Source organism: Trichosurus vulpecula, chromosome 3 (genome assembly GCF_011100635.1).
Source record: "Trichosurus vulpecula isolate mTriVul1 chromosome 3, mTriVul1.pri, whole genome shotgun sequence".
In the NCBI taxonomy this organism is placed as follows: Eukaryota; Metazoa; Chordata; class Mammalia; order Diprotodontia; family Phalangeridae; genus Trichosurus; species Trichosurus vulpecula.
The window spans coordinates 353,397,583-353,421,093 of record NC_050575.1 but is presented as its reverse complement, the minus strand read 5'-3'; the positions used below and the strand labels follow the sequence as shown (position 1 = coordinate 353,421,093).

At 36.6% G+C, this 23,511-nt stretch overlaps 1 protein-coding gene across 1 annotated transcript; it reads right to left on the bottom strand.

Annotated features, from left to right (window-relative positions):
• Positions 1–534: 534 nt before the first annotated feature.
• On the bottom strand, positions 535–1,200 carry LOC118842593 (60S ribosomal protein L19-like). Its single transcript, XM_036750028.1, has one exon. The coding sequence runs from the start codon at positions 1,198–1,200 to the stop codon at positions 535–537; it is 666 nt and encodes a 221-aa protein (XP_036605923.1).
• Between the last annotated feature and the right edge of the window lie 22,311 nt (positions 1,201–23,511).

The following is a 23,511-nucleotide window of genomic DNA, read 5'->3' as shown; positions in this document are numbered from 1 at the left end:
GTGGGGAAAGGGTGGGAAGAAAATCTGGAACTCAGAATTATGCAGAAATTAGTGTTGTAAACTAAAAATAAAAGATCTTAATAAAAAAAGAAAACTCCCCATATATATCTTTGACTATTTTTCAATTGGATAATGGCTCCTTTTTAAAATAAATTTGGCTCAATTCTCTATATGTTTGAAAAATGAGATCCTTTGAAAAGCTTGCTGTAAAGCTTTGGTTTTTAAACAAAATGCCATTTCCTTGATTCTCTCTTTTCTTTTTTAGTAAGTTTTTAAATAGTATTTTATTTTTCTCCAATTGTATGTCAAGACAATTTTAACATTGATTTTTACAGCATTTTGAGTTCCAAATTTTTCTCCCTCCCTCCCCTCTCCACTTCCTAAAATGGTAGAGATTTGATATAGGTTATATACATAAAATATATTTCCATGTTAGTCACAATTAGGAAAGAAGAAAGAGACATAAAGGAAGAAGAAATAAAAAAGAGAACAAAGTAAGTGAAAAAATATGGTTGAATCTACTTTCAGAGGCAATCAGTTTTTGTTTTTTTTTTTTGACAGTCTGTCTAGTTTTATTGTATAAGCCAAATAGAAGGGTACTATGTACAGAGGAGATGGGGGAGGAGTCTCCTCCTCCTTGGGCAAAGTCTTGATGATCTCTTCTTTCTTATCCTGCAGATGCTCTTCCTGACGCTTTTGTGCTTCCTTAGTCTTGGACCAGCGAGCTTCAGCCTGGTCAGCCAAGAGCTTCTTCCAGGCCTTGTCTGCCTTCAGTTTATGAATGTGCTCCATGAGGATCCACTTATTCTTGAACACAAATCCTTTCACCTTCAAGTACAGGCTGTGGCACATGTGGCAGTCAATCTTTTTGGATTCTCTGTATCTTCGGAGCAGATGGTGCAGAATCCGCATTCGCCTCATCCATGTCAACTTTTCAGGCAAGCAAGCATTGGCAGCACCCTTTCTCTTACCAATACCCATGTGCCTGCCCTTCAGTTGAGCCAGAGTATTTTTCCGGCATCTGGCACGAAAGTGCACAGTAATGGGCTTCTGGATGATCCGCACTTCTTTAATCAGTTTCTGGATCTGCTGATGGGAATTGGTGTTGGCAATTTCTTTGGTCTCATTAGGGTCAAGCCATACCTTCTTCTTTCCACATCGAAGGACACTAGAGGCAAGCCTCTTCTGAAGCCTGAGCATACTAATGGCTGCAGCTGCAGCGCAGAAAAGGAAAGGAGAGAGAGTGGCAATCAGTTCTTTATCTGGATATGGATAGCATTTTACTTCATGAGTCTTCTGTATTTGTCTTGGATGATTGTGTTGCTGAGAAAAGCTGATTTATTCATAGTGGATCATCACACAATGTTACTGACACTGTATACAATGTCTTCTTGGTTCTACTAATTTAACTTTGCATCAGTTCACAAAAGTTTTTTCAGGCTTCTCTGATATCTACCTGTTCATTATTTCTTACTGCACAATAGGATTCCATTACAATCATATACCACAGCTTGTTTAGCCATTCCCCAGTTGATAAGCTTCCCATCAATTTCTAATTCTTGGCCACCACAAAAAGAGCTACTATAAATATTTTATACTTGTGGGTCCTTTTCCCCATTTTTATGATCTCTTTGGGATACAGACCTAGAGGAACTGATACAAGAAGTTATTACTGGGTCAAAGGGTATGCTCAGTTTTATAGCTCTTTGGGCATAGTGCCAAATTGCTCTCTAGAATGGTTGGATCAGTTCACAACCCCACCAACAATGCGTTAGGGTCCCAATTTTACTAAATCTTCTCCAACATTTATCATTTTCCTTTTCTGTCATATTAGCCAATCTGATAGGTATGGGGTGGTACCTCAGAAGTATTTTAAGTTGCATTTCTCCAATCAAAAGTGATTTAGAGAATTTCTTCGTATGTCTACAGATAGCTTTGATTTCTTCATCTGAAAATTGCCTGTTCGTAACATTTGACCATCTGTCAATTGGGGAATCACTTGTATTCTTATAAATTTGATTCAGTTCTCTATATATTTGAGAAATAGCATCATTTTCATAGATATTTGCTGTAAAGTTTGTTTCCTAGTCTTCTGTTTTCCTTCTAATCTTGGTTGCATTGATTTGTTTGTGCAAAAGCTTTTTAATTCGATTCAATCAAAATTATTTCATAATGCTCTCCATCTCTTCTTTGGTAATGAAGCTATAATTCACTTAACTTCCCCTTTAAGAATTTGAATGCTATACTACTTGGTTGCATATAGGTTTAGTATTGATATTACTTCGTGTTCTATGATACCTTTTAGCAAGATGTAGTTTCCTTCCTTATCTCTTTTAATTTGGTCTATTTTTGCTTTTGCTTTGTCTGAGATCCAGATTGCTACCCCTGCTTTTATTATTTCAGCTAAAGCATGGTAGATTCTGCTTCATCCCCTTACCTTTACTCTATGTGTGTTTCTCTGGTTCAGGTGTGTTTCTTGAAAACAACATATTATAGAATTCTTGTTTTTGATCCACTCTGCTTTCTGCTTCTGTTTTAAGGGAGAGTTCATCTAATTCGTGTTTGTGGTTATGTTTACTAACTATGAATTTTTCTTCATTGTATTTTTCCTACTACTTGTATTCCTCTCTCTCCTTTCACCCTTTCCTTCCCCAATAGTGTTTTGCTTCTGTCTACTCCTTATGAAAGCTTGAAATCCTTCTATTTCATTGAATGACCATTTTTTTCCCTTGAAGCATTATGCTTAATTTTTCTGGGTAGGTGATTCTTGGTTGTAGTTCTAGTTCCTTTACCTTCCAGAATATAATGTTCCATGGCCTCTGTTACTTTAAAGTTGCAGCTGCTAAGTCCTGTATAATCCTGATCATGGCTCCCTGATATTTGAATTATTTCTTTCTGGACACTTGCAGTATTTTTTTTTATTTCACATGATATTTCAGTAATTTTGCTATAATGTTCCTTGGAGTTTTTATTTTGAGATCACTTTCCTGAGGTGATTGGTGGATTTTTTCAATGCCCATTTTGTCTTCTGGTTTCAGGATATCAAGGCAGTTTTCCCTGATAATATCCTCTTTTTCATTATTGCTTTCAGGTAGTCCAGTGATTCTGACATTGTCTTCCCTGGATCTATTTTCCAGGCCACTTATTTTTCCAAGGAGGTATTTTAGATTTTCTTCTACTTTTTTCATTCTTTTGAATTTTTTTTGATTGATTCTTGATGTCTCCTAGAGTCATTAGCTTCCACTTTCCCAATTCTAGCTTTTAAGAAGTTGTTTTACTAAGTTAGCTTTTGTATTTCCTTTATCTTCTAGCCAATTGTACTTTTTCAGGAGCTGTTTTCTTCAGTGGATTTTTGTATCTCCTTTTCCATTTGATCAATTCTACTTCTTAAGCAGTTGTTTTCTTTTTTCAAGTTGTTGACTCTTTTTTTTCACAATTCTCTTGCATCACTCTCATTTTGTTTCCAAATTTTTCTTCTACCTCTCTTATATTATTTTCTAAGCTCTTTATTGAGCTCTTCCATGAGGTCTTTCTGGCCTTGAGGCTACTTATCGTTTTTCTTTTGGGTTTTTTGCCATAGGTGTTTTGACATCATTGTTCTCTTCTGAGTTTGTGTCTTAATCTTCCCTGTCACTATAATAATTTTCTATGGTCAGAGTCCCTTTTTGTTGTTTTTTGCTCATCTATTTTGGCCTTGTTCCTTTCTTTTAAATTTGAGCTCTGCTCCCTGAGCGGAAGGTGCACTGTTTCAGGCTTCTTGTGTCAAGGGCTATAGACCCTGGATCTTTACCTGGTGTTACACTTCTGTTGACCTGAGGCCCACAGAGGACCCTTGGGTCTGGTACTAGGTTGAGGGAATTGGGTTGGATAGCTGGCACTGCTTGGGACCACTGGGGTCTGTCAGCTTACCTTGTGCTGAGTCAGGGTCCCAATGCTGGTGTCTAGTGTGTGCTAAATTGGTGGGGTGTTTCTGCATTTCCCTGGGCCTACGCTGAAGCATATTGTGGTCTGGAGTCTGGAGACTGCCTGTTCACCTGGGGCTTTGCTGTAGCATGTGGTGATTCTGGGAGCTGGGTCTCCCTGCTCTCCTGGCTGTGTTGAGGCACATGGAGCGGTGTTGGTGTTGGTCTTTGCCTTCTGCACTGTACTGAGGCTCTGGATCTCCCACTGGTTTTCTGAATTGGGGCTTGCTGCTGGATTGCTGGGATGCTTCCTGTCCTGGATTGCATTCCCCTGTTACCTGAGTCAGATAGACCTTTCTTGCCAATCTTCCAAGTTTCCCAAGCTAAAAGATCATTTCACCCTATCTTGTTGCTGGTTCTGTTGTTTCAGGATTTGTTGGGGTGCTATTTGATGGTTGTTTGGGGGTGAATATTGGAGCATTGTGGAGATTTACTGTTTACCCTGCCATTTTGGCTCTGAGAAGTCTCTGATTATCTCTTTTAATTTGATCTAATTTTGCTTTTGCTTTGTGTGATCTCATGTTTACTACCTCTGCCTTTTTTACTTCAGCTAAAGCATAATAGATTCTGTTCCAACCTTTTATTTTAACTCTGTATATGTGTGTGTGTGTGTGTGTGACACATGTCATTTTAATGTGTATAAACATTATATTGTTGGATTCTGGTTTCTAATCCATTCTGAAATTTATTCCTGTTTTGGGGGTTGGTGCATCCCCTTCACATTCACAGTTATGATTACTAACTTTTTATTTCCCTTCATCATATTCTCTTCTGCTTATGCTTCCCTTTCTTTTTTCACCTTGTCCCTCCCCAAAAACTTGTTTTACTTTTGACTACTGCTTGCCTTTATCTGCCTTCCATTTCATCACCCCTAATTTCTCTTAACCTTTTCCCCACCTACTTCTCTCTTGAATAAGATAGACTCCTAAACTTGAGTGGGTTCATGTGTGTATGCATGTATATATGTATGTATGCATATATAAATGTGTGTATGTATATGTATGTATATGTGTATGCATATATGTATATGTATATGTGTGTATATTATATACATAATTTTCTCCATTTTACCTCTTCCAATTCACCTCTTTCTCACCCTTCATCTTCTTAGACTCATACTATGCCTTCTGTCGGTATAGACTCCTTTCAATTTCCTTAATAATGATAAAATTATTGAGTTGTATGTATCATGTTCCCATAAAACAGGTTAACATCTTTGAGTCTCTTATGATTTCTTTCATATTTAACTTTTTATACTTCTTTTGAGTCTTGTGTTTGAATGTCAGGTTTCTATTCTGCTCTACTCTTTTCGTCAGGGATATTTGAAATTCCTATTTCATTAAATATCCATCTCTTCCTCTGAAGGATTTGACTCAATTTTGCTGGTTAGGTTATTCTTGGTTGTAATCTAAGCTCCTTTGCCTTCTAGAATATCATATTCCAAGCTCTGTACGCCTTTAATGTGGAAGGTCCTAAATCTTGTGGCTCCATGATATTTCAATAGCTTTTTTCTGGCTACTTATGCTGTTTTCTCCTTGACTTTGGAACTATAAAATTTGACTATAATATTCATGAAAGTTTTCATTTGGGGATCTCTTTCAGGAGATGATTTGTTGATTCTTTCAAATTCTATTTGAACTTCTAGATCTGAGATGTTGGGGCCATTTTCCTTGATAATTCCTTGAAATATAATGTCTAAGCTCTTTCTTTAACCATGGCCTTCAGATTGTCCAGTAATACATATATTATCTTTTTTGATCTATTTTTTAAGCCAGTTGTTTTTTCAAAGAGTTATTTCCCATATTCTATTTTTTTTCATTCTTTTGACATTGCTTATTGTTTCTTGATGCCTCATGGTGTCAATGTATCAGTAAGGCAAGATTCATCACCTTGAGGATGACCGTGAACATCCTTCTATGGTTCAGAATCACAAAGTATGAAAAACTCTCTAGGTAGAAGGCTGAGGAAGTATAGCATTTATTTAGACACCAGAGGATCCAATCTCAAGACCAATAACTCCAATTCAATATAGCAGTAATTATATTCCAAAACCAGTTAGCTTACCTTAATGTAGCAACAAGAAAATTATAATGCGGTGCTATAGCGAGGAACCAAGTCATCCTGTAAACTTCCCACCTGCTAGGGCCTTCGCATAAAGAATCACTCATGAATCCTTACTATCTGCTTGCCTATGTCCTCTCCCATAGTTCTGAAAGCCCTTACAGTTCTCAGAGTCCTTGCAGTCTCCTGGGTTCTCTGGATTCTCAGTTCTCCAATATTTCAGTGCTGCAGATTCTCAGTTCTTTGATCTCAGCAACTCTCTGGTCTGTACTCTCCACTCTGCAGTCTCTCTCTCAACACTGGCTATCTTTCATTGTCTGTTCTCTCAATGTCTGCTCTTCAATGCCCTCTTGATGTCTGCTGTCTAAATGTCTTCTTGATATCTTTTTCTCACTTCTACTTCTCTCACACTTTGGAATCTCCTCATATACAGGTCTTGTCTGTATCTGATTGGCTAGAACTCAGGTCTCTGGCTGAGTTCATACACATCTGATTGGCTAGAACTCAGTGCACATATAATTGGCTCTGGTCTTAGCATCTCTCCTTAGGGCCCTGATGGCTTCACACCACTCATAATGCAATTAGCAAAAGGGTGTATGCCTGGGGCCTCAAATCTAGTTAGTAAAATGGGTAGGCCTGGGCCTTCTCACCTAGTAAATAAAGGGTATAAGTAAAAGTCTTATTGAATGGGTGGGGAAGATCTTTAATCACATTAACACCACAGTCATTAGCTTCCATTTGCCTATTCTAATTTTTAAGGAATGATTTTCTTCTATGAATTTCTGTACCTCTGTAATCACAAGCACCCAAGCATACCCAGGATAGCCTGCTAGTACAGGTTCTTTAATTGGATTGTCTAGGAAAGACTGCTCAAAAAGGGGTTTGCAATCCTACTTTTAATTGCATTCACTAGTTCAGGAGAAGGGTCAACACCCTCAATGTCAGGGAAAATACAAGTAGAGAAAATACAAGCAGAGAAATTGGACCAACAGACAGGGTTCTGACTGCCTTAATCAAAGCAATATTGCTATACACTTTACATACACCACTGGATCCAGAGAGCCTTTACATCTGAGCAACTGGGGGGAGGGGGTCTGAAAATACAACTACTCAGAATCTTGACCAGGGAATCACAAGGTCCTTTTCATAAGAGAGCCCCCAAAGCAAAACCTCACCTCAGAGTATATATATACTCAGAGCCAGAAGGCATCACAACTCTCCTGACTCAGGGAATTAGCTTAGTTCCAAAAGGTGTGAAAATCTTCCTACAAGCAAGCTTCCCCCTAAGTAAGCTTCCCTTAATGGGCTCCACATGAAGCCTATTAATGGGTGGGGAAGACCTTACATCCCATTAACATCACAACCTCCTTTGCCATTTAGCCTATTTTGCTTTTTAAAGGAGTTCTTTTTTCCAGTGATTTTTTTTCCTACTTCTTTTAGATTTTGGCTAATTTAGTGTTTTTTTAACTGTTATTTACTTCAGCATTTTTATGCATTTTTTAACCAAGATATTAATTTATCTTCTTAAGTCTTGTACTGTAACCAAGTCCCTTGCTCTCCTTCATATGTTATCAACTCTGGGTCCTCTATAATCCCTTTATGACAAGTTATCTGATCCCATTACCTTCTCTGGGCTAAGAGCTTAGGTGCTCCTATTGCCGCCTCCATAGAAACATCCAAGGCCTACTACTGGTGATGCTGATGTGTTTTTTTCTGCTCAAGGCAGAGCCCCACCCAGGTGCCTCTGCTATACCATCTTGGCTCTGGCCCACCCCACATGTTATTTAGCAAGGATATGGAGTATATCTTCTTCACAGAGCCAAAGCACTCATGTTCATCTCCATGGAAGGTGTCCCAACTAAGCAAAATTTAGAATTTCCCCTGACCACCCCATTAGACTTATTTTCTTATAATGATTTTATTTTAACAGATAGGAGAAGACCAATTGTGAAGACTCAACACTGAAATCACTTTCCATGTGCATTGACTTGTTAAACTACATATCTAAATTAGCATAGGTCTATAAGAAATATTAATGAGAAAAAGATATGGCATTCAATTGAAATACCTCAATCCTGACTTAGAATCTATTGATAAGGAAAAATGGGTAATTGACATTAGAAATTACATCAAGTCCAATCATAATACTTATACATAAGTTTAACTGATATAAATCAGTTGTCATAAAGAGGCATAACGAACCTAAAAGTCTCTTTTCAGCAAACACTTGACTTCATTCTTAAAAGAAGAGAGATAATGACCATAAATAACCCTGACCTAGAATATAAAATCATTTATAAAAATCTAAAAAGAATAATCAAGGAAGATTACAAACAGTGTAAAACCAGGTAAAATAAGGGTAGGATAGAAACATACCTAAGAAAAGAAGGGTTTTTAAAATATGTAAATTGTTTTTTTTCCCAACTCACCAAAAAACAAATGAGTGGCTTCAACACGTTATATATAAATAGAAACTTAAAACATCTTGATAAAGAAGAAATTCCCATGGAGAATACATTCATCCCATGCTTCCAGTTCTATTGATTTCCTGCTGATGTAGACACATAGATTCATTAGAAATATCATTTGTTTTGTTTTGTTTTTCTCAACAGAGAGAATGGATTTTAGGTGTCTGTAATTATTGGTAATCCTTAAGAACTGAGACTTCATAGTACAGAATATGCTGCCTATTGTGAAGCTAATTGCTTTGGAATAATCTTCCATAGAAAATGCCAGGCATCAAATAAAGAGATTTAATAAATTGTAAGCCAGATGATATCTAAGAAAGTCTTAGAAATTGCAAGTTTTAGTGAGAGGTTTGGAGTAGGGGAAATGTCCAAACTGTGATATAGAAAAAGGTATAAAACTCATACTGATTATAAATGTATTATAAGATTTTAGAGACCTAGTAACCTAGAGTACATGATTTGCTTTTACAGGGGCATTAAAAAAGGAATACCTCTGTAATCAACCAACTTATGTACTGAAACTAATTAAAACTGACCTGGCAAAGTGCTGTTTCTACCACAGGCTGTCTTCATAGATGTCTCCTTGGTAAAGGCAGGAAGAAGAAATGCATCATTTTAATGGGGAAAATACAAAATGTTTCTCACTGAGAGGAGAAAACAGCTATGATAAAGTGTATTAATCACTTTCTCTGTAGTGTCAAATAGCAGGGGGTAAAGGAATTAAATATATCCTCATCTTTTTTTCCCCTCAGGCTTCTATAATGATGGGTATTTTTTAGGTAGACAATTACTATTATTGCTCTGTAAATTAGGTACTTGCTCAATCATTTTAGTTGTATCTAATCCTTTGTCACCCCATTTGGGATTTACTTGGCAAAGCTACTGGAATGGTTTGCCATTTCCTGCTCCAGTTCATTTTACACGTGAGGAAACTGAGACAAACGGGTTAAGTGATTTACCCAGGGTCACACACCTAGTGAGTGCCTGAGGCCAGATTTGAATTTAGGAAGATGAATTTTCCTGACTTTGGGCCATGCACTCGAACAACTGTGCCACCTAGCTGCCCAAACTAGTTACTAACCAACAATGCATACTTGGATTAAACTATGTAAAAAAAATATTCCCAATGATGTCCGTTTATCATGCTGCTTTTGCACAAGTAACTCCTATACTGCCCATGGGGAAGCTAATCATTTTGAAATGTTCCTTCATAGAAAATAGCAGATATCAAAAAAAGATTTCATAAATTGTAAACCAGTTGAGGCTTACTTAGATTTTCATGAAGGACTGTCATAATTTGCCTCCTAAATCTTAATTTACTATGACAGTTCCTATGAATGCTTACGGGGACCTCTCACAACCATGAAGAAAGTTAAGTGCTCATACCTAACAGTACCCATGAACATAACAATTAGAAGCAATGAAATGCACAGGATTTTCTATTTCTGAAGAGCTATTTCATGTTTCCTCTCCATCATCTCTAGCTTTTGCCCACATTTTAACTTTTATAAGATTTGCTTCTCCCCACCCCAGGAACCCTCCCAAGAATAAGATTCAAAGCTCCTTTTATATCTATGGACTTTTCTTTTTTTCCTTCCAATTTTGGTACAGCTGTGTACATTTATGTACTTCTGCAAGACAGATTCCAACTTCATTCTTCAGTAACCATCTTGCAGTTAATGTCAGTTCTGGTGTGCACTTTCCTTCTCTTCTCCAATAAGTTGTGCTAGTTATAAAATTCCATGCCCACATTTGTTTGCTACAAATCTCCTTATGTGCTAGCTAAGACCTGCAGACCCAAGGGATGAAATGTTGACACAAAAGAACATTTTTGATTTGGGTGAATGCAATGTATAGTAAAGTCATTGCAATTCAGAATAATTAGGTAAAAGTTTATTTTTGTTAATAAAATATCTTTAATACAGCTACTATATAAATGACATATGAATTGGAATTTGGATATAATAGAATTTATTTAATATTAATAGGGGAATGGGTTTCTTTTGGAGTAACCTAATTCACAGGGTTGTTGTGAGTACCAAATGATAAAGTGTATATAATTCAATATTATCCAAACCTTGAAGCATTACCATGAATATGAATGATTACAATTATTGGAGTGATTTGTGGTTTTATGCATGCATAATTTTCCTTTCCAATTTCCTATGAGATTAATCGCAGCTACTTGCTTCAATTAATAGATTCACAGTTAGTGCTGATTCTCATGTGTACTCTACAACTCTCCCTATCTTGAGTCCCCTTTGTTTTAATTAGATGTCTGATCTAATGACCCCAGCCATCAGTGATCATGTAGACTTCTAAATGTACTCCTGCTCTAATCATAACTCTCATTGCTAACAGCACATGATACCTTGTACTATCGTTCATGTCTTTTATTTTTTTTAAATAACTACCCTTCAAATAAGGGATATGTTCATTTGTGTGTGTGTGTGTGTGTGTGTGTGTGTGTGTATGTGTGTGTGCTAAGCACAAATAATATTGACAGTTTTTTTTAATGATGCTTTTACAAGTAGAAACACGAGCAGCTAGGTAGAACAGTGGATAGAGTGTTGGACCTGGAGTCAGGAACTATCCTCTTCGTGAGTTCAAAACTGGCCTCAGATACTTACAAGCTACATGATCCTGGGCAAGTCATTTGTCTCAGTTCCTCAATCCATAAAATGAGCTGGAGAAGGAAATGGCAAACCACTCCAGTACCTTTTCTAAGAAAACCCCAAATGGAGTCAAGAAGAGTTAGAAATGACTAAAAACTACCAGAATAACAGAACACTAAAGTCAAAGCATTGTTAGTAAGAGCTATTTGGGCAAATAAAAAGGCTTTCAAAGTGTTTCCCATTAAATTAAATCTCATGGGACTTCATGATAGCAGTGAACTTAATAAGACCCTACAGCATAAGAAGGGAAAAATAGGAAAAGTGAAGTTTAAATCCTGTATCTTAATGCTCTAGTATAGACAGAAGGAGAATTGTAAAAAATTAAGAAATGTTCCTCAGTGAGGCCCAAGAGGCTACTGTTAAGTAAAATGTAAGACATGTAATGATATTGCCTGTGAGAGTTGAAAGCAAGTTCTCAGTATGTTCCCCTTTCTTATGGCAACCAGTGAATGGTTGGGAGGGTGAGGGGTGCAGATATATCAGGTTCTTTATAGACTTGAAGGCTGAAACACAGTCATAACATGTCTAAAAATCCACTAAATGTCTGACAATCCACTAAATGGACTGAATGAAATAACTTGGATGAAACTGAGATATTCAAACTTCTGATCCATTTCTTCAGAAGCTAAACCTCATGACAAGATTAAAGTTACAAAATTTTAGAGTTAGAGGGTACCTTAGATACCATTTCTTCAAAACCAAAGCCATGTGTACAATCCCATCTATAGCACACCTGAAGATGATTCTTCTAGCTCCCTTTTGCTTAAAGACCTCCAAGTAGTGGTGATACACAACGGCCCTCTTTGCCCTTTTCTGGGTTCATAAGGACCAGAAAGAGATTCCATGGTAAATGATGGGTCAATGAGATGGGTAAGTTAAGAGTCTAGAGTTTAATAATGAAGCCACATTTTTTTTTAATTTACTTGCTTGAGATGACCTAAGATTTTGCTGATTTGAAGAATATGCTGCAGTACAGAAAGAAACAGTAGAGGTATTTTGGAAGCTCCTTTTTTGAGGTAGAGATAGGGTTGTTGGAAAAGGAGGTCTGTGACTTAATGAGATGTTAGCTTATTTTGGCATCATTCATGGGGTTATTGACAGATTTTTTGCAGAAAAGATGAACATATTATTGCTAAGGCTGCAATGCCAGTGAAAATAGGAGAAAATCTGCCAAATCAGGAGAACATGGCAGTAGTATCTTACAATGAAAAGAAGCCAAAGAGAAGTTGTTTTAATGACACTGGTTGTAACTTCTTTGCTCCTCTCTTTTTCATAAATCTAGCCTTCTCAGTATAAATGCATGCAACTCACAAAAGTCCAGCCTACATATTTCCAGGGATTCTCAGTGTCCTTGCTTGCTAATTACAGTGGCTAAAAATCCTATTTTTCCCTCTTCTTGAGAAGATGAATGCTAACACTTTACTGAAATTTGACAGGTATTTTTCTTTTTAAGTGAGGAGATTGGATTAGAGATGATCTCTAAGGTCCCTCACAACTCTAGCATTTTTATGATTCTATCGTGCTGCTTCATTATTTCTAGGTATCCTCTGGGAATGAAATCATCTTTAGGTCAAAGATTTATAGTTAGATTTTTCCACTGCTCCAGGTTAGCAAGGCACAGTATAAAATCCTAAAATTCCTCCCACAGAGAACTAATTGTCATCTCTCTAAAGCTTGGAATGATGAGGAGTCCAGCAAGTACATTTTGCTGGACATTCTCTTTCTTCTTAAGAAAACAGTCTTCACCCTTTTAGGTCATTGGGTTTGTATAAGGTTTTTTTTATATGGTGAGTAATTTTCACCTTGAAGCTTCTCATATACTATTGTTCTATTTATTAATAATTTTAATGTTTATTTCAGAAAGCAGAATACTTAGGCCAGAATATGATATTCGTAACATCCTCTACACTTCTTGTTCTGAGCTAACTCCATTATAGACAGATAATAATCTTTTCTGTTCTTAAAGACACTGTACCTCCCTCTAGTCAAGCCCAGAAAACAAGCTTGTTTTCCTCAATATCCTTACTACTGGATTTGACCACACATGCTCAACCAGGAAGTTCTTCTTTATATCCACCTTGAATCAAATCTGCTTATGATATTTGTGTTTCTCCATTCTTTAGCGTATCTGGAGATGGAAAACAGAAAGTAATCTCCTATTTCATCAACTTCTTTTGAAGTTTTAGATTGAGGTCCTCAAAGTCATTGAGGGAAACTAAATTGGGCTCTAAGTTTGGACCAACAATCAAGCAGATTTGGGAAAGAGGAAAAGCAACTGTTTATTGGTAAAAACATTTGTTTAGAGAATCGTGAAATGTGCTTGTCTGCAACAGAAGCAGGAAATATAATTAGGCTCTTCTGTCCATTTGCTCTGCCAGTTAGCAATAAATACTTTCTGAATGCACAAAACATGTTATATGAAGTCATTTTATTGAAAAGAGATTTTTTTATGTGTAATCAATTGGATTTTGGTCTCATGACTAAGTATTACAAAGCAGGTGTTGATTTGGCCTCTGGGTACTTCATTTTGGGAACAAGTTTTGCTAGGCGTATGGATTCTCTGTCAATGAACCATCCCATTAAGGGAAGAATTATCCCATTAAGGTAAGTTTCAACAATAAGGAGGCAAGACCCCAGAGAAATCAGCAGCCTAAAAATGAAAGCTCTTTATATAAATGAGGCTTCACCTCTCGAGAGCTTCTGGACATTCCTAACAATTTTCTTCATTTCTTCTTAATCTTGCATTAATTTCTAGCATTTAGTAGTAAGCAAATAATATACTGTTTCTCTTTTTCCAAATCTGTATTTTAGAATCTTTGATGAGATATTTTCCTTTCTCCAGTGGTACAAGGCAGCAGAGAATATCCTTCAAATGACTACCCCAACTATTGATACATAACTTTTGTGGTCGTGGGATGCACCTTAGATTTTTCTTATGGGTGGGGGGTTGTTTTTAAAAAAGAAGAAGGGGGAAAAGAAATACATAGGCAAAATCATAGCTATTTCCATCCAGGTTTACTTTTAATTACTTAACTTTCAATTGACTACATATACTGTTTACTTACATGTTTCGGTACATATATATATATATATACATATATATGTAAAATATCTCTCTTAATTCCCCCTTTCTATTTCACTACAAAGTATTATCTAAAGAAAAATCATAAATGTAGAATAGCAATCAAGACTTCATTGATACATTACGTTGCAAGAAACCTCTGTGTACATTTCAACAATAACTAATAGAATCTATGTTGATTTTAGACAGAAGATTACTTAGGTTTCTCCTGTACTTTGGACCAATCTAGTCTAGCAGAAAAACACTAATTTCCTTCAAATATAGGATAAGCAAGATACCAGTTAAGCATAGGAATTCTTATATATTGGACCTATTCTTCCTACGGAGGTACTTCCATCAAGAATGTGTGAACTCATTTCTATATTTATGAATAGAGGAGAAGGGGAATGACATCTCATCTCAAGAAAGCATATATTCTCATATTAAACTCAAATTAATTCTCTACATATGTGGCATATGGTCTTACTATTATACTCAAAGCTCAGTTCATTGTTCTCTTTATGTTGTTATGTGTGTGGATGTGGATATGTGTCACCTTGAATTGAGTTGATTTAATAAGATAGCTAGCTAACTCATGATTTTTACCTAAAACCTGTTATTTCATCAGGGTAGGGAATTACCTTTACTAAAATTCCCACCACCGATGTAGATCCACACGTCCTCTCTATTTTACAATCTTAGAAATTTACCTGGAAGTACTGAGAAATTAAGCCACTTGCCTATAGTAACATAGTTAGCCTGTGTCAGGTTTAGAATTTGAATGCAAATTTTCCTTCAAATCCCTAGCTCTTATCTACTACGAGCTTTGTGTGCTTAGGTTTATGTGTGTTTATGAGTTAAAGTTCATATTGTGGGCTTGTATATGTACATGTTTCTGTTTCAGTGAGTGTGTGTGTGTGTGTGTGTGTGTATGTGTGTGTCTAGACAGTATCATTGTTAATTATTTTCTTGCTAGGTATTTTCCCCTCAAATTAATGTTTCAAAAGAAAAAAAAAGAGAGAGAGAATACAACCTGATATAAACAGGTGATGGAAAAAAGACTAGAATATCTATTTATTCAAATATTTCAATACTTAAGTTAATTGGAAGATGCAAGGCTTAGAGAGATATGTTCATCAAAAATATGCTATTTATTTCTGCTTTGAGGAATGATGAATTGGATTTTTTGCTTGTCTACAGCTCAATATAAAGTTCTTTCCAACTGAAAGGTAAGAATAAACATCTCAGGAATGTATGCAGTTACTATTTTTTAAATTCTTTCTGTACTTGTTTAATACTCAAAACCTCCCAAATCAGCAGACTACAAAGTTAAAGCTTGATTGGTCTGGAATGTAAAAGAAGGGGCTTATTGTGGCAAAAAGGAGAAAGTCAACTAAAAAAATGAGAAAAAGGAAGAATTAAGTGTCCTGAACCTTGGCTTTTGATAGGCTTCTCCTCAGGCTTACAAGTCTCAAAACTGTTCACTAAAGAGGAAAATAGATTAGTATTCAGAGGAAACATCAATGTTGAACAGCAGTGCCCAGTGTTTGGGATCTTACGTCTATGAAGTAGAACGACCAACAGATAATAATGGACATACTACTACTATGACTATGATGACTACTACCACTACTAAGACCACTACTACTGCCACCACCATCACTACTACTACTACTACTACTGCTGCTGCTGCTGCTGCTGCTACTGCTGCTGCTGCTGCTACTACCACTAGCAGACATTTTCATGTTGCTTTAAGTTTTGCAAAGTGATTTGCAAATCTTATTTCATTTGATCCTCACAACAACTCTCAGAGGGAGGTGCTATTACAGTATTTTACTCACTTTATAGATGAAGAAACAGAAGCATAGAAAAGTTAAATGACTTGCCATGGTCACACAGCCAGTAAGTGTCTGGTGCTGGATTTGAATGCAGGACTTCCTGACTCCTGGTTCAGCCTTTTGCCCACTGTACCACTTAGGTTAATACCAATTTCATTAGGATGAAGTATTCAACATATATGTTCTTTCCTGGGGACAGAGGAGCTCAGTCATCAAGATGATGCTTTCTGAAAGGAACATAAGAGGGAACATAAGAGTAGAAAGAACAATGCTAGATCAGACATCTGAAGACCTATATTTTCTAGTCCTAGCTTTATTTCTAATTAGGTGATTCTAGACAAGTCACTCTCCAGACTTTGGTTTCGTCATTTGTAAAAAGAAGGTATTCACATAGACCGTCTCTACAGTTACTTATAGTTCTGTGATTGTACACCTCATTCAGCTCCTTGGAGAATAACTTCGATTTTCTTTCTGATTTTTATCAGATGAGTTTTATCAGATGATCATCTGGCACATTGTTTGCCTCTCCTGGCCTCATTTTCCTTCTCAGGAAATAAGACAGAGGAGGGTGGAGGGAAGGAAGGAGAACAGAGAGAGAGAGAGAGAGAGAGAGAGAGAGAGAGAGACAGACAGACAGACAGACAGACAGACACAGAGACACAGAAAGAAGAAGAAGAAGAGAAAGAGGAGGAAGAAGGGGAGGAGGAGGAAGAGGAGGAGAGGGAGAGGGCAAGATAAAAAAGGACAAAACTTTCCATAACTTTAAAAAGTACAAGGGATTTTCAAATAGACTATTTCATTTGAGCCCTGAAAGAGTTCCAGGGCATAGACTATTGTTTCATTTTTAAGGATGAGAAAACTGAGTCCTAAGTAGTTGATTTGTCCTAGGTTACATGCACAGTTAGTAAATAGCGAAGCCAGGACTAGAGCACAAGAACTCCCAGGCCGTGGTTCTATCTCCATTCCATCCCTCTGAGGTCCGACATCTTGAAGCTCTTACTCCATGAATCCAGAACAGGAGAAGTACATCACAGGAAACAAAAGGATCTTGAAGATGTTGCTAAGTAATGTCTTTAGTGTGTCTGCTCTCTCTTTCACAGAACAGAGTTTGCCACTAGACCTAAGCCAAGTTTTTCACCTATTTGTTAGATTCGGTTATTTCATTCATGATATTATTTCATTCATTTTCAGAAGACGAGCTTTATGAAGGAAGCTCAGTCTATTCCATCCATGACAATGCAATTAGGGATGTTTGTTTCCCTTTGCTAACAAAGTGAACCAGATCTTTGCTAAATTGTCTGGCTCCATCCTTCCTGCTCCCAGCTTGGTCCCAGCTGCCCCAGGACTTGCCCAGTTCAAATACAATTTCCAGTGTCCACGTTGTTTGTTCATTACTCGGGTCCTTAAATCTGTGTGATAAAGTCCTTAAACCATATGTTCAACTAAACATCCCAAAACATATTTCAAGAATACTTAAATAACTCATATTCCTAGCTTGCAATCTGTGGAACAGATGGCAACTCCTTAAGCTCAGCTTACTAATTATCTCCAGTGTTCCCATCCAGGTGTTACCTCCCTGACACCAAACTCCCATCATACTGCCCTGTGGCTATGAAGAAATCTGTTTTTCACAGGAGCATAGTAAAGATCATGTTTTCAAATAGAAAATTGTTCCATCAGCTCTTTTCTGTGGCTTTTCAAATTGGAACATTTTCTGTGAGCAAAATTAATTAGTATATTAATAAAAAAGAAACAAACTAATGAAGAGGAAGTGGTGATCACTGAGAGTCAGCATAGGTTCACCAAGAACAAGGCATCTTGTGTTAACCTCAATTAAAAAAAAACAGATTACTAAATTAGTACACAAGAGAAAGTCATAAATTTGCATATCTTGATTTCTGCAACACTTTGAGCAAATCTCATGTGATGCTGTGATGAAAAATTATGGCAAAATAGTTATATTGATTTAAAATTTGCCAAATAAATCAATCAAAAAATATTTATTAAGTTTATACTCTGTGTCTGGCATTTGGTAAGGTTTTGGGGATTCAAAGACAAAAAAAAACTCTTCCATGAAACACCCTGTAAGCATGTAAGTACATACAATGATAGGGTATGTCCTATTGAGGCTTTAACAAAGCTGAAAATCAGAACTCACAAAGAGAGAAGTATTGTGATAAAAAAGGGAAGCCCTCCAAGCTATAAAGAAAACATTCTACACTATAGAAAAGAGGCTGTCTTGAATCATTCAACTACATTTGAAAGGGGCAGCAAAGGCATGATCATGTCCCATTAGTAAATGCCCCTTTACAAAAGCTACTTATGACTGTACATATGTGCATTTATGCATACGTATAGACATATATGTATATGTATGTGTGTGTGCATGTGCAGCTCTAAGGATCACTCAACCCACCTAGTGATGTAAAGTATGGAAGGGGCCAGAAGGATAGATCCTGAACCAGCATCTAAATAGGTAAATCAGTCAATAAATCTACATATAAGTCAAGACATCACAATTGTTATGTCATTGATCCACTTTGAGAAGAAAGGACCACCACTAATCACAACAAGTACAATGAATGGGACTAGCATTGATACCCACAAAAGGCCAGAACTAAGTGGATAGAGGCAAAAAGAACTTACTGGTTACAACAAAGTGCTTAATCATGTTCGATGATGCCCATAGTTAAAAAGAAACTTTTGATGGCAACACCTGGTCACAAGTAATGAAAAGAATCTGATAATGCTGATAGAGCCCCCTTGTGGCTATCTATTTTTTATCTTTTTATTTTTTTTAAGCATTAGCAGACTACTTTGCACATTCTAAATAATTAGTACTTGGCTGAGTCTACAAAAGAAAAGAATAAAACTATTATATTGAATAGATAACAAAATTAGGAGGTGAGTAACCTGGATTCTGAACTTGACTTTGCCTCTATCTTAGGACCTTCAAAGATTGTTTCAAGCATTGGTTTTCATTCCTCCCTTACAGTTGGAATCACAGCTGCTATAACGACTGAGAGACTCTTCTCAAGGAGTCAGGAATAATCACAGGAAGAAGAGGATCAGCAGAAACCCCTTGTCTTCAAATGTGCCCATTGGCATCATAGACATACCCGCCCCAATCAGAAGCAGAAAATAAAATCTATAATCTCCTACGAGTTAAATTATTACTCAGGACATGGCTAAGGAAAGTATTTTCTGTATTCAGCATGAGAAGGGAGAAAGAAGATGGAGACAGCAACAAAAAGCAAAATATTAGGATGATTTTATTCTGTTTATATACCTATATCACGAAACAGAAAAAGGAAGTCTTTCAGATTATTTCCCATTTGACTTTAATAAATTAAAGACAATAGCAATAATTTTGAATAGAACTGAACATTTCTGATATCTAGTATTCATAGGGAAACTATCTTCTATTTAGCCGCCCCAAAACTCTGTTTCCTAATGTATAAAAGATTGGGATTGGACTAGATGACCCGAGGTCCCTGGTGGTTTTTAGTCTATCATTTTTTTATCTGAAAAACAGTCTTCCAATCTATAAAACTGAAGCTAATGATAATAGCTTTCATTTTAATAAGACTTTATAATTTAAAATGTTTGTGTACATACATTTTCTCACTTGAATCTCAAAACAACACTACAAGGTAGTTTAATAAGATTATTAATAATATATTTTACATATGAGAACAATGGGCACAAAGAATTGAAGCCTTATTGGACATACAGAGTGATATCCTCTCTGGCCTCCTTTCCCAACTACCATTCACGTTAATGCAAAGATACCCAATGAATAGCTGACTATATTTGCCCTGAGGTTTTAGGAGTAATCCTAAGAGGCTGGGGTTTCTAATAGTGTTGTTTACGAGTCACTATCGGATGTGTTCCCCAATATCACCTAGTCAGTTGACATTAATTACCTTTTTTAAAAAATTAATTTACTTTTAGTTTTCAACATTCGCTTCCACAAGATTTTGAGTTGCAATTTTTCCTCCCCTTTCCTCTCCTCCCCCCTCCCCAAGATGACGTGCAATTTGATATAGGCTCTACTTAGGCATGCATATTAAACATATTTTCATATTAGTCATGATGTAAAGAAGAATTAGAACTAATGGGAGGAACCACAAGAAAGAAGACAAAAAACAAAACAACAAAAGAAAAGGAGAGCAAATATCCGTCTGCATTCAGACTCCAAAGTTCTTCCTCTGGATGTGGATAGCATGTGAGTCTTTTGGAGTCGTCTTAGATCCTTGCATTGCTGAGAAGAGCTAAATTTATCAAAGTCAGTCATCACACAATGTGGTTGTTGCTGTGTACAATGTTCTCCTGGTTCTGCTCATTTCACTGAGCATCAGTTGATATAAGCCTTTTCAGGTTTTTCTGAAGTCCACTTGCTCATCATTTCTTATTTATATAAGATATGTAGCATATAGATAGATATATAAATAGATATATGAATGTACCAAAACTTGTTCAGCCATTCCCCAATGAATGAACAACCCCTAAATTTCCAATTCTTGGCCACCACAAAAACAGCTTCTATAAATATTATTGTACATGTGGGTCCTTTTCCCATTTGTATGATCTCTTCAGGATACAACCCTAGAAGCAATATTGCTGGGTCAAAGGGCATGGACATTTTTATAGCCCTTTGGGCATAATTCCAAATTGCTCTCCAGAATGGTTGGATCAGTTCACAACTCCGCCAGCAATTCATTAGTGTTCCAATTATTCCACATCTTCTCCAGCATTTGTCATTTTCCCATTTTGTCATGTTAGCCAATCTGATAGTTATGATATGGTACTCAGAGTTGTTTTGATTTGCATTTCTCTAAGCAACAGTGATTTACAGATTTTCATATAGTTATAGATAGCTTTAATTTCTCCATCTGAAAACTGCCTGTTCATATTTTTGACCATTTATCAATTGGGGAATGACTTGTATTCTTATACATTTGACTCAGTTCTCTATATATTTTAGAAATGAAGCTTTTATCAAAGATACTATTTGTAAAAAAGTGTTTACCAGTTTTCTGCTTCCCTCCTAATCTTGGTTCCTCTGACTTTGTGTAAAAGCTTTTCAAGTTAATGTATTAAAAAGCTTTTATAAGAAGGTTTATTTAATGAAGAAGTATAGTAAAGAGAGATGTTACAGAAGCATCACCTCAAATCAGGGCATACTCTCTCCTTGTACAAGTGAACTTCCTGGAGAGGATGTATTCACAGTAAACACATATTGTTAATAAGAAAATTCACAGTTGCTGCTTATTAAAACTTCTCTCTGTTTGTGGAGTCCTCTTGAAGGTCTCCTTTAGTAGAATTCTCTGCGACATTCCAAGGGTTGGTACACTTGGACTTTGCCAGGTGTTTCTAGATTTTCCTCGGGGTGCTCCCACTTTTAATCAGGCATGTAATCTTGGCCTCTGTCATCATTCCTGATTCGTGACAGAGAGACAGGTCTTCTGCCTGCACGTGCCAACTTTTCAGGGTTCCTTGTAAGATCAATTATATAATGCATATGAGATAGTTTTGAAAGTCTAAGCATTATATTCATATGTAAAATATTTTTATCTAAAAAAGAAAGGTCAATTCCATTTCTGTCATGTATTGTCTGTGTGACACTGGGCAAGGAGCTTAAATTCTCAATGTCCAAGATAGTTCCCTAAGTCTGTGAGTAGCAGAACAGGTACCAATCTGCATTGGTAGAGGGTTTTTAAATTTTTTTTTCTGAAAGTTCCTGATATAAGTGGAATTACCGGTTTTCCTCTCCTCCCAACAGGTATTCTTATGAGGTAAAGCAGATATTTGAGTTGATCATTGTGACATCCTCATCTATTCCTGGATAAGGGGGAGCTTTCTCCTGAAATTTATAAATAATTAAAGCAAATGTGTTTATTTTATTTTAATTAGCTAAGCTCCTTCTGGCCTTCGAGTTACTTGTGTTAGGTGCTTTAAAATATGTATTAAATTGATCAGACTACTGCATTGTGGGTAAATACAGACAGCTCATTTAATGGTATTTCTTTACCAGCCTTCATCCTTATAGATAACAAAATAGTGTCTTCAGGTGAGATGAGACAAAATTTTTAAGGTTGTTTGGCCATCCAGCAGCTGAGTAGAAAGACTCTGAGTTTCTAGCTGACCACCTAGGTCAGGGCTGTTCAACCTTAGGCTAATTTAGGGCCGCATTAAAGTAAAATAATTATTTGAGGGCCCCACCCAGAATAAAAAAATACAGTACACTAATACAAAGTGGGGGAACCCACATCATCAATATGACAGGTAAAGGTGCGGAGCGTGAAAGTAAACACAAAACAACAAAGCGACAACATGACAGTACAAAGGCAGGCGCATACTGACTAGTTTGCATTGTACAGAGGGAACGCATCCCACAGATGGATTGAAAATTCTGTGCGATATGTTATGTCCGTAATACTGCTTAAAAACACCAAAGAAAATTAACATCAATGAGATTATTTATTAATGATGGAGTTAAAAAATGTAATATGCATTCCATGCAAATTATTATTTTATTTTTTCACTCACGAAAATTAAAACCCACAGGCAGCTGCATAAAATCATACTGCAGGCCACATGCAGTCTGTGGGCTGTATTTCGGTTAGCCCTGACCTAGGATATGATTAATACACCCCTCCCCCCCATTCAAAGGCTATTTCACATTCACTAGACTTAGTTAGCAAATAAGTTTTCAAACTAAAACCTCTATTGGTAAGTGGAACAAATTTCTTCCAGTTGACTTGTTTGATGACATATCACAACATGACAGGCATGAAGATTTCACTATGTGAGAGTGGATAGAGTTGACCCAATTGAAACACTGCTTAGTCCTAGTCACAGCTGTGAAAATTTCTTGCTAAGATACATTGGCACAGCTGTGCTGGCCATTGCCTCCCCTGATCTCCTTCCCTTTTCTCCCTTCTTGCTTCTGTTCTTTCCCAGGGGCATTACACAGATAAAGCAGGACAGCATCCATTTTGAAGTTATCTCAAAAGGTGAATTGGAGTGAATCCAGAACCTTCTGAAAACTGCTCCTCTTAGATGAGTAAAGTAAGTTCAGTGACTTTGGGTCACACACAGCATGACTGTCTGAATTTAAAGCTTGTCTCTATGCCTAATCAATTCTGTGACATCAGACAATTCATTTAACCTCTCTACACCTTATTTTCTCCAGATTTCAAATAACGCAAGTGGATCAACAAGGGAAAGGGGCAAAATACTTTCAAAATATATTTAGGAATTCTTGGCAGATATCTCAAGTTCCCTTTAAGTCCCAGGGGAAATCTTAGAAAAATAAAATAAGGCTATCATTTGAAGTGACAGGTAACAACATCACAGTGGATCAAGATCTACTGTTGAGAGGGGATCAAAGTATTCAGTTTACAGATATGGAGCTGGAAGAATCTTATAGATCATCTAGTT

Bases quoted from the DNA above. Each gene is read 5' to 3' on its own strand.
- LOC118842593 (XM_036750028.1), bottom strand. From the start codon at position 1,200: ATGCTCAGGCTTCAGAAGAGGCTTGCCTCTAGTGTCCTTCGATGTGGA.